This window comes from Mytilus trossulus, chromosome 14, assembly GCF_036588685.1.
Source record: "Mytilus trossulus isolate FHL-02 chromosome 14, PNRI_Mtr1.1.1.hap1, whole genome shotgun sequence".
Lineage (NCBI taxonomy): Eukaryota > Metazoa > Mollusca > Bivalvia > Mytilida > Mytilidae > Mytilus > Mytilus trossulus.
Genome location: NC_086386.1, coordinates 49,416,160 through 49,428,732, shown reverse-complemented (window position 1 = coordinate 49,428,732; position 12,573 = coordinate 49,416,160). Strand labels below are relative to the sequence as shown.

At 32.0% G+C, this 12,573-nt stretch overlaps 1 protein-coding gene across 1 annotated transcript; it reads right to left on the bottom strand.

Moving 5' to 3' along the window:
• Positions 1-699: 699 nt before the first annotated feature.
• Positions 700-3,136, bottom strand: LOC134696509 (uncharacterized). The gene is made up of 3 exons (XM_063558344.1): positions 2,911-3,136; positions 2,203-2,448; positions 700-1,895 (listed from the first exon to the last, which is right to left on the bottom strand). The coding sequence occupies exons 1-3, from the start codon at positions 3,116-3,118 to the stop codon at positions 1,183-1,185; spliced, it is 1,167 nt and encodes a 388-aa protein (XP_063414414.1). The 5' UTR covers positions 3,119-3,136; the 3' UTR covers positions 700-1,182.
• Between the last annotated feature and the right edge of the window lie 9,437 nt (positions 3,137-12,573).

The following is a 12,573-nucleotide window of genomic DNA, read 5'->3' as shown; positions in this document are numbered from 1 at the left end:
GCAGATCGGATTAAATCTTGGTTTTCGAACGTTCAGAATCAAACGCCAATTGATATGAGTTATATAAAAAAGAAGATGTGGTATGATTGCCAATGAGACAACTGTCCACAAGAGACCAAAATGACTTCGACATTAACAATTATAGGTCACCGTACGGCCTTCAACAATGAGCAAAACCCATACCGCATAGTCAGCTATAAAAGGCCCCGATAAGACAATGTAAAACAATTCAAACGAGAAAACTAACGGTCTTATTTATATAAAAAAAATGAATAGTTTATGTATTACTACTAAATCACCCTTAGACAAGATTGACCTTAGAAGACATGAATGGTCTTCATCTGCCCTTATTTGTTGATGCTCACACAGAAACTTTTTATGTATATTTTTCATACACAAAAGCAAAGAATCACAGTCAAGTGCATCGTTATCTGAAACAAACATGTCTTTCACAAAGAGGCATTATAATTACAATTGGAAATGATGTCGTTAAAATAAAAAAACAAAACACGAAGCGTTCATTTGTATCAATAATATTAAGCAATTAATAAACAAATAATTCTAATAATTTGATGATGGGTGATAAGAGATTAACCTAACATAACACATGAATTTATCCACGTTTTTTAATGTTAAATAAATTTTTACATAATTTATCAGACAATATTTTTCAATATATGATCATATTAACAAATACGATGATTGATAATCCACATTTACAAATTACAGAATAAATAACAATAACTGCATTCACATGTGTAAATTAATTTGACTACCTTGATGAAGAGCACACTCTTCAAATTCCGAAGTGACCATATCGTTCAATGTAATATTTATGAAGAAATATTCAAAAATTCTGTTAAAAGTATCGTTTTTAAATGAGTTTACATCCATGTCGACAGTTAAATAAATGACCAAATAGACGGGTAACTATTTTGTAAGACAGAAAGGTTATTTTTACCCTAACAATTGAATTTAGTGTTTCAGAATTTAATCACGGCTCCCATGGTATATATTTATTTTACCAGTAATATATCAGCTAAGCTTTATGTTTCCAGAGATTCTACAAGGTGCGATCTCGTTTTAATATATTAAGCATCCAGCATTTTAGTCTTATTTGCTTTTTGTCAAAACGATAAGCTTTTTTATATACATTATCTTATTATTTGTTATAAAAGACTATCAGTCTTTGTCATTTGTCGTAGGTTGATCATCCGAAGTACTTGCATGGTCATCCTTAGCACTATTTGATCCTTCACTGTTATTTCTAATTATAGTCGGTAACAAATCAACTAATAATACATCTTCAGATCTCTTTTTTTCAAGAACTTGAAATGCGCTTTCCATCAGTAGTGAAGGCAGTTCATTTGCTTGTTGAATGCCCTTGTCTTGAACTGAATTTCTAAAGAGAGCTAATATTTTGTTGCAATCCTCCTGTTTAACCTGACCGATAACCTTTTGTAGTGCCTTATTCTCCAACTGTGACATTGCAATATCATTCACCGATGAACTTTTTAACCATGTGTAGTCGACAGTGGGTTCCCTTTTATCGTTTTCTCCATTGGCACCAAACACTTCTTTATTACTCGGGTTCTTATTATGATTTTCAAGGACAGGTGTATTATTAGGAAAGTTAACTTCCAAGTATCTTTTTACCGACATAATGCCATCAGAGCTGTCACCTGAAACCTCCTTCCTTTTCTCCGATTCAATACTTTTATCTTTCTGACTGTCGCTCTTTTTAAGTTTAATCATGTTGTAATTCAGTTCAGCTATCAAAAATTCTGCTACAACCGTTTTCTCCTCTTTTGTGGTATTTTTCAATTGCTCATCGGACACAAGTTTGAACATATTCTGTAACGGATTGGCAATCATATTACCATCTTCATTGTTTTCTAGAACAGAAAGTAAAAGGAGATATAATTATACCTTTAAAAAATATAATTATACAGTTGTAATGAAAACACATAAGTTATGTTGTATTCTTCTAATAAAATACTAAATGATTTTAAAAAAAATTCAAGATACAGAAAACAGATTAATTTGGCTTCTTTCATGTGAACATGAAATATATTCAACACTGTGGATTTGATTTGATTTTTTTATTTAATAGTTTATTGATTGTATGATAAGCAGTTTTGAGCGTAGCGATCACTGAAAGTAAGACACCAATTTTGAGGAACAGAAATATTAAAAGAATACCACTATGATATCTTTTTCTACTGCCAGTTGCTTCTCTTCTATCAGTAAAATCAGGTTTGTCCTCTTCTTGCTCGTCGCTCTCTTTGAGTTTTGCCATATCGTAATTCAGTTCGTCTACGATGGATTTTGCAACAACATTGTTCTCTTCTTTTGCTGTAAGTTCAAACTGCTTGTCGGACTCAATAGATATAGACACCTTCTGGAACGGACGAGCGATAACGTTATCCGCTTCCAGAATGTCAAGATCTGAAAGGGAAAAAGGAAGTAAAATAATTCCTATAATATATCACTTTTAAAACTGTTAGATGTTAAGAAAACTTGTTAGTTTAAAGCATATATTGATGTGAAAGATCTGATTTTGTGTCATGGAAAGATATCCCATAACATTATTTTTTTACTACTTTACCTTTATTCCGGCGTTTATATTATCGTTGATGATAATAGAATGGTATTCGGATATGAGACTAGTAGATTTGTTATTGACGTTTAATTATTTGATCCGTAGTCAAGAAAAATATTACGAATATATTATGATTAATCTAACTTAATTCTATAATATATGTTAAAACTTGGATCCGCGATTATAGTAGTAAATGTATTGAGTAAAACTATTTTGATTCATTATCAAAGCAGGTTAGACACTGGCTCTTTATAAAAAGTTTGAAAGAATGCAAGTTCTACAAGTCAAGCCAAAACTAGATGGCAAACCTTTTTCGTCACTAATTTCCTCCTTTGGATCCTTCGACTCGGTTCTTCTATGTATCTGACTTCCACTTTCTTCGGTTTTAAAAATTTCGTACTTCGTTTCGGTTTTTGACGAATCTTCAATCACATTTTTATCATCTTTTGATGAGTGTTCAATATGCTCCTCGGACTCAAAAGAATAATTGAACACATCCAGTAATTGACTAGCCATTATAAATCTCGTCTCGCCTTTTTTAGATCTGAAAGAGATAAATAAGAAATTCATCCTTCTGAAAAAACTGGATAACATTTACAAAAGTTTGCCTTTTGACCGGAAACATAATGGTTTACCTTAATTTGATTTTGTATTTCAGACAAACAAAACCTTTAGCGAAATTTATGGATTTCAAAGAAAGGATATGCCACTTGCTTTTTTTGCTCACTTCTTTGTCGGTATTACTTCTAGTGGACTAGACTTTCATAAAGATATATATTTTGTGAAAATTGTCTCCGCACCTAACATATTTTGTTTTTCATTCACGAAAAATCTCACTTAAGATACCAGGCTAATAATTTATTACGCTATAATGCTCGAATCAATTCAATTAGGAGGTCTAATTTTAAAAATACGAAATTGAAGATCATTAAAAACCGAAATTTCCAAAACGTTTTACCTGAGTCCAAGGTAGTCGATACCTTAAGGGGTGGGAATGGGTAGTGCTCCAACGAATGCGTAATGTTATATACACCAAGGTCATTACGTATCTTAATATCATTGTCCGAAAGGTAATAAGGGGGTAATATTAAAAACTCTAAAAGCATTCGACTGTTTTTACTCTTTGGTCGGGTTGTTGTCTCTTTGACAAATTTCCCATTTCCATTCTTAATTTCATATATATGTTACCGTCCTCGTCCACTCTGTGTTTTTGTAAGATGTACTTCTATTTGTGTACATCTGACGATTTTTGTAGTTTGAGTTTATGTTGTACTGTTACGCCACTGTCCAAAGTGAGGCGAAAAGGAGAAAGGGCGTGTGGGGGGGGGGGGGACTGTCTTAAAATAAGTTTTACCCCGCTTCATTCTTTAGTCTGCATGTGCTGGTTCCAAGACAAATGCCTTTAATTCAGTGGTTATCGTTTATTGCTGTGTAATATATTTATATTTAGTTCATTATGTTGTTCATAATTTTGACCGATATTTTTCTCGTTTGAATTGGTTAACATTAGTAATTTTGAAGCCTTTAATAGCTGTCTATGCGATATGGGCTATGCTTATTGTTTAAGGCCGTACGATGATCTGTAGTTCTTAATTTCTGTGTCTTTTCGTTTCCTGTGGAGAGTTGTCTCATTGGCAACTATACCACATTTTCTTATTTTCATATATTTTGTTTTTATAAAATTGTATTGATTTACTGGCTCGTAGTGGCAGATGTACACAAATCATATGAAGAAACCTCAAAGACAATCGAATTTTGATAGCGTGGGCATCATTGGGGAACAGTATATCACAGGTTTTTAAAAAAAAATTTCATCAATAATAAGAGACAGAAGATACCTAGTCTTAATGAGTGGAAGAAAAACTGTCAAGGGTGACTGGGGAAGAGAAATATGGTCACTTGGTCTTCTCCCGACCGGCAGTAAAACGCTTGCTGAAGTGGGGCGTCCGTTTGGCTGTGCGGGATGTATCAAGTTCGCAGTCACGTCCGGTCAGAAGGGGGACGTTAAATCCGATGCCTCGTGTAAAGAGATTGCCACGCTCTTTGCACGTTCAGAACCCTTGCAACAACTCTTTGAGGGGTCCGTAGGTGGCCTGTTGCAAGGCAAAATTTCTGTCCCTATCCAATATACCCTTTTTTTCTAGTGGCAGTCCAAATTTCTCCGACCATCATCCCAGATGGCCTCTATTGTATCAACCTACCTATTGTATTTATTGTGAACTTGTTCTCGTCCTGAATATGCATGAAATATTTGCCACTGGACGTTAGGCAACCAACAATCAATAAATAAAAAAAAACTGTCAGTGTCAACGCAGAAAAAGAAGAATGATGAAATGATAAACACAGTCTCAAAACACTCCATAGAAAATTAAGCCTGAGCTACACAAACATAACAAAAATTAGAAATTAGCTAGGTGCTCCGGATAGGTTATCTATTTAAAATATAATTTGTTTACACTTTAAATAAAAAAATGTTGTTTTTTTTTAAATTAGGTTTTCATTTTGCACTAAATCAGTATAAACAGTTCTGCCTGATATTATAGCTTCTTTTGTCTTCTGGTGGTGATTATTTAATATTATTCGGTGCTTCATGCATTATGTTGAGTATTATATTTATATTATTTTCTGATTCAATATTTATATATTTGCAGTACATTATGTATTACCTTCCGTGGTCCCAGTTTCTTTATAGTCGGTGGATTATTCATTAATGAATAATTGGCCGAATATAAGAAAACCGGGACCACGTAAGGTAATTAATACCTAATGTACTGCAAATAATATTGAATCTACTGAACATAATGAAACATGCACTGAATTTAACCTCAGAAGTACCGAACATTATTCCACTGCATATAATAATGCACGGAACATAATATCAAAACGTCTGAACATAATATCAAAACTGCTGAACATAATATCAAAACTGCTGAACATAATATGATTCTTTAAGCACCGAACATATTGAAAATGAACATCAGAAGACAGCCTTGGCGTTCGTATTCTACGGTAAGAAATGCTTGCTTGATGTACTGATCTTTTACATAATCAATCATCTCACATTGATTAAACTCATATTTTCATAACGACCGACATCGAATGGATCTTCGGCATGTCAAAGACATATAAACATTGGAAATGAGATCAACTTGACCCATACCTAAATAATCTTTGAAATCCGTAATGATTTATGTATGAAAGTCATACACAAATCTAGAATTCCTTTGCCAACAACATTTATATGATCGATAAGCATAAGACGATTCTTTTAATATGTTTAAAAATAGGCAGATACATTTATACTTTTTATTATCTAGAATTTTTTGTTGTTGTTATTATAAAAATTAGAATTGAAAATTTTCAAAATGAACAACCCGACAAAAGACGAAAAAATACACCCAAAGACAAACAATGGGTCTTCAACATAACAAAAAAATCCCGCACCCAGAGGCGGGTTGCAGAAGCTCCTTAACAAAAATATGTATTAATTCAGCTAGACTGGACGTCATATACCTCACCCTACTAAAATTGAAAAAAAGATACAAGACTATCTAAGGCTGTTTGTTACAGAACAAAACACATAAATAACGAATGGACAAAAACTGTCAAATTTCTGACTTAGTACAGGCATTTTCAAATGTAGAAAATGGTGGATCAAACCTGGTTTTATAGCGCTAACACTTTCACTTTGATGACAGTTTTATCAAATTCCGTTATATTTACAACGATGTGTTAACTAGACAGACACAATAAATAAAATAGTCAAAATATTGGCACAGCAGTCATCATAGTGTAACAATTTTAAAAGTAACAATTTAACAGAACACAAAAACATCTATCTACAAACACATTCATTGATTCGCGTGTCTGACGTCAGAAAATTTATACGTCACATATAATTGCCGTTTAATGTACATATAAACAATTTTAAAATGTTAGCATACAGGGTTAAAAAATCAAAAGTATGTAAGAATAAATTTCAGAAATAGACCGAGATTTAAAATAGCCCAAAAGTTATATAGAATTTATAAGAATTCACAAATAGTTAATTCCACTACGCGATTGAACGGTTTTAACAAACAAATGGTTTACTTTTACAAAATATGACTTGGATGGTAGAGTTGTCTTATTGGCACTCATATCACATCGTCCTATATTAATAAACTTTCAGCTACCTCTTTACAAGCAGAACCAAAATACAATAAAAGTTTCAACTATGTACTGGCTTCCGAAGCTACACAAAACATAAAAACAAACATCATGTGTTTATAAACAAGCGATTGCCCTTAAAGACTGAAATTGCGAAATAGTATAAATTCACAATAAAATGTTACACAAAATTCATATACAATAAAACTCACGTTTTCTTCTAAAACACAATGATTCTTGTTCTAAAAAAACCAAGGAGATCCTATACATATATGCCTTAGCACTATCCCTTTTTGTTTGAAACTATAGATATTATACTTTTGATTTGAGCTTTCAAGTGTTTTAAGATATTTTAATTCCATAAATAGATTTCCAACTACATGATTGATATGCTTAATTACCATATCTTGTAATAATTGCAATATAATGTAATATCACAAGAAGTAAAATTGATATTTTGCGTGTTTTACAATCTTAAAATTTAATAAGATATATGATTTCTATAAATTGGACACCTTTATCCATAATCATTTTGCTCATTAAGGACATGATGAATGTATGAAAGTCATATCAAGATGCAATTCTTTGGTCTAATTCCTGGCTAATCCCTATCTAGTTTTTATATTGTTTCAATATATTTCACATATGGTTTATAAACGAAAGCGTACTTGGCATACCACAGTATAATCTTCACATCCTTTATATTTGAGCAGTCTTTGATGACTGATATCAATAAATATTTTTTTGTTCCCCATAGACAAACGATAAAGTTACAAATTATTATGTAGATTATTGTGACTATGCATCTCCTTATTCGGGAGGTTTCCTTATTAAAAACATTACAGTTGTCATCCACAGTATATTTCTATTATGTTGGCGTTGGCTTGTGTTGTAGTTCGGTGTTTTTGTTGTTCCATTGAGTTCCTCAGACAGTCAATGTGTTTCCCTCAGACGCTTCTAACATTAAGTGGATTTATTCTTGTAACTAATAGTAAATCCAAGGTATTAAGTGGACTACTTTATTAGCCTTCTATTGCCCCTGGATATATGGTTAATTTTGTAAAAAGAGACCCCTAGTCTGTTACCTGGACGACTAAGGTAATTGTATACGGGAATTAAACGTTTAAATGTGTTAAAAAATGAGTTTCCTCGGTTTTTGGTGTTTTATCCGGATATGTTTTTGCCTAATCGAATTATGACTATTTAACAGTTGTTTACTACTGATGTCTTTATTTATTCGTAGGCCAGATTCACAGTTCTAAGTCCGGTTATCTTGGAACTATGTGGTCCGTCTATGTGGTTTGCCTTTGTTTATGTGTGTATAGTTTTTAAGGGTCGTTTGCTAATCGGATTTCGTTGTCTGATTTTGCCATAATCTAGGTCTTTCTTTTGTTTTATCGGAGAAATCATTTTTAGAAATGCGCATCAGCTACAGAATAATAAGTATCGTTACCCTTTTATCTCTTGTGGTAGGTTTTGTGTGGTGCCAAATGCTTTTGTTCATCCTCTTGATCCTTATGTGTAATAAGTTTTAAAAATCGTATTGGCATTGCCAGTTTGTTTTCGACTTATAGGTTTGAACATTTGGTATCTTTTGCCTTTTTTCAAATGAATGTTTGCCCATTAAATAAATACTAATAATAAAAGAACCTCTCACAATCCAATACCATAAAGCAGTTGTAATTTATTTCAATCACTTACTGTAATGCACATAGCTTTAGCTGCAACCAAGGATGATACCAGATAATAAACAACCAACCACCTCTTTATGATTTAATCCAAAGATACATTGTTCATGTGCAAAGACATTATACGCATGATACTAATGCATTCATATCAATTATTAAAAAAACAATCCACAATATACCACTTCTTTGATATCAACCTCTTTATGTATCATGAAGTCGCATGTAAGATACCACCAATTTTCTTTCTTACACAATTCTCCGCCTTAAACTTTTCTATTTGAATTACTTTGTATTTGGTTGGACAGTGATAAAAGATATAAGGAAACAGCGGATTATTCAAATGAGATAATATCCCACAATAATTAAAGCCGGATAAGATGTGAACATATGTGTTTGATACATTCGTTGATATGAAAGATATATCTGCGTTTCAATTAAAATATAAAAAAAGAAGATGTGATATGATTGCCAATGAGACAACTATCCACAAAAGACCAAAATAACACAAACATTAACAATTATAGGTCACCGTACGACCTTCAACAATGAGCAAAGCCCATACCGCATATAATCAGCTATAAAAGGCCCCGATAAGACAATGTAAAACAATTCAAACGAGAAAACTAACGGCCTTATTTATGTAAAAAAATGAACGAAAAACAAATATGTAACACATAAACAAACAACAACCACTGAATTACAGGCTCCTGAATTAAAACTTTCAATTAAAAACTTGTTATTGATCGAAATAAGGATCCCTGTCTAATTAAGTGTATTGCTAATGCCTAATATAATCTGCAAGTTTTACTATAATTTCGATTTTGACAATAATTGACGTAGTAATTCTTATGAAAAAGGAAAATAGCAATTTTGCTTAGTCCTCTAATGGCTTTCATATATGTTTAATTTATTTGCTTCGTCTTCGTAGCCACTTTCGTTAAATCTTAGAAAAAAATATTTATTTACCAATTGTTATCAGCTTTGAACAAGCTATCAGTATCTGTATGAGTAATCTATGATTAGTGCTTTTTGGCTTTTGTCTTTTTTAATGGTTGTGTATTGGGCAGGATCTGATTATGCAAGCTATTCGGGACTGAATTTAACACAATTATTCTTATAACACTCTTGTAAACCAGGTAAGGATAACAGTAAGAGCTCACAAAATTGTCTAGCCCCACTAGATTCTGTATACGTCTATCCCAAATAAGGAGCCGGTAAGTCAGTGATTGTCGTAATTTACTGTCAGTCAAATATGTTTTGTTTTTGTTTGAGCTTAAATCAGGCCGTAGGTTTTCGCGTTGAAACAGGATGGATGATAAAAATATACTCATCATAGATATCGGAACTAAATTTTCTATTTAAGCCAGACGCGCGTTTTGTCTACAAAAGACTCATCAGTGACGATCGAATACAAAAAATTGCATGGCCAAAGCTGCTCCAATACAAAGAAATGTGTGCAAAACATTGACATAAAACTAACGTATTCATTTCTAATTAATAAAGACTGACCTACCAGAATTGTTGATACAACAGTCTTACATCAATAGGGAAAACAAAATATTTTATTTTTATTTCAAACATTCATTAAAGTTGAATGTAGAAACTTTTTTTCGCCTCTCGCTGTCTGTTTGGGTTCATTTCGTCACAAAAATCTCAAAAAAGAATCACTGGTGTATTATTTGCTTGCAAGTTAATAATTCAACTCATTTGAATCTAATTCTAGTAATAAACAGATAAAGGTAATATAAGAAATAAGTAGTAATTAAGAAAAAAATACTTACAACAATGCAGGTAATCTCCAATGCAGCCACTGTGTACTTATTACTTGTTAACATATGCTTATATTTTCTTTATTTATATTGGCGCTTTTGCGTGCTTTGTATCATTTGTATTCATTCACACTAATCCTTTGAGGTAATTTTCATATTTAGAATTTTTTTTAGATAAAGTTGATGCGATTATTAATATCACGAATATGTTCTTAATGTACTCTACCTTAATATGCGATATCTTTATGCGATTGCGACGCATGCCTAGATGTAATAAATTATACCTATTGTGCAATTATCCCCCTTAATCTTAGAAAATTAAGTGACGTCATATTTGTTTTTTATCTGGTTGTATCTAGTTTTATCTGGATTGAAAGAATTTTCTATTTAGTGGTTATTATTTCACGCATGTTCAGATCAAGATTTTGTTTTTATCGATACACACAGTTGGCCGGGATGATTATCGGATGATTGATTGCCACTGAAAAAATATTGTATTTTTGTAAGGGACAGTAAAGATTTACTAGAGATCCCCTTTGAACCAATGAAAGTGTTTCTAACGTACAGAGAGTGTGATACTCTCTGCATAAGAACATATGTCTACATAGTTCAAAGTATTTAACGTCCACTTTGTCCCAGGAATAGATTACCATAGCCGAATTTGGCACAACTTTTTAGATTTTGCCTCTCAATGCTCGCCAACTTTGAACTTGTTTGACTTTATAACTGTCTTGATCTGAGCGTCACTAATGAGTCTTATGTGGACGAAACGCGCGTCTGGCGTATTAGAAATATAATCCTGGTACCTTTGATAACTATTGAGACCGGACATCACAGCGAATTTATACATCCCGTCCAACCATACACTTGTTATTATGGTACGTAATATATGATTTGATGTTATTAGAAAATAAAAAAGTGTAAAAAATCATTTTTGGACACATGTTTTTTAATTCCACACTTATCACTTGCGTTTGAACTTGTCCACTTGGGAAATAATTCTTTATTTTAACTCCATCGTGATACGTGTATGGGATTCATGTGGATGTATAAAACTAAGAAATAATTATCATTGTCTTTCAATTCTAAGATATCCGATGTATCCTGTTTTTTTCTCCCAAATGTATTTGTATCGAGTTAATCCTTACCACACCAGTTAATCGTAAATTGTAAAATGGTTAGATGCCTATCATTTCAAGAGGTTTCACCTAAAACGCAGAAAACAGTATAAATGCACATTTATCTCTTTTTAAATACATTGGAGAATTGCCATATGCTATCAATTGACAATCAATCAGAAGTGATATTTTTAGTTATAGTTTAAAAAATTGGTCAGAAAGTCATCATTATTCTTATAAAATAAAACCTAATTTCGTGGAATTCAGTTACCCGAATATGTTTGAAGACCAATTAACTTCAATAAAAGGTAGAAGATGAAATGAACAGAGCAAAATTTCAAGAATAGATATTATTCAAAACATAATCAAAAGGTTCATGTTCCTCTAGTCTAGGAACTAAGAATTTCTTTCCCGTAAACTAGTTTTCCTACATGTCTGCGTTATCGTTGTCGACCAGAATGAATAATCACCAACATAGTACAAAATGCAGGTTAAGCACATGCAGATTATACCGTTGGAACGTTTAAAACTCATATTTGAGGGGAAAACTGTCAATGTCATGCAATAAAAAACAAAACTACAAAAACATATAAAGTCATTAGTTTAGTATGACCATGCAATTGTGATATTGATTCATAAAGAATTTTAAATGCAATAACCAAAACATCTGTATTCCCTTTAGTTTTTGCCATAATTGGAAACATGTAATAGCATATTGAAAAATTGGAAAATACACATTCTGAACCAATAGATAAACATAAATTCATTTGTATGGATGCTACAGCTGTTGATGAAAATACTTTGATAGCAGTGATCATTTTTCCTTAAATGTATATTTATTTTTACATTTAAAATCACAAATTTAATATTGTTCAGTTTGTTGTCCATTTTTTATTTAAATTTACTAGTAATGGTTCAATAGACTGCTGATAGACTATAAGTTTTCAATTATTTTCAGCTCTGTAGTCAGTGATTTGGTATTGACTATTCTAAAATACCTATATGATAAATACTTTTTGTTTAAGAACAAAAGTTTCTATTCAATCAGGCAACGTTGATATACGGATCTCGATTTTCGACTTATTAGTTTTTAATTTTGATATTGGTATCTTCCTCGTCCGTTTAACCTGATTCGATACTGACCTTATTGAGAACCAGTTAATGAATTAAGATTTATCTGAAAAACTCAGGTCAAACTTCACCCGACAAATGTGATCTTATAAGAAGTTTGTCTTTTCTCTGTGGAC

Bases quoted from the DNA above. Each gene is read 5' to 3' on its own strand.
- LOC134696509 (XM_063558344.1), bottom strand. From the start codon at position 3,118: ATGGCTAGTCAATTACTGGATGTGTTCAATTATTCTTTTGAGTCCGAG. The intron at 2,449-2,910 runs GTTTGCCATCTA...TTTCCCTTTCAG, and splicing joins GGAAATTAGTGACGAAAAAG to ATCTTGACATTCTGGAAGCG. The intron at 1,896-2,202 runs GTATTCTTTTAA...TTTCTGTTCTAG, and splicing joins TAGAAAAAGATATCATAGTG to AAAACAATGAAGATGGTAAT.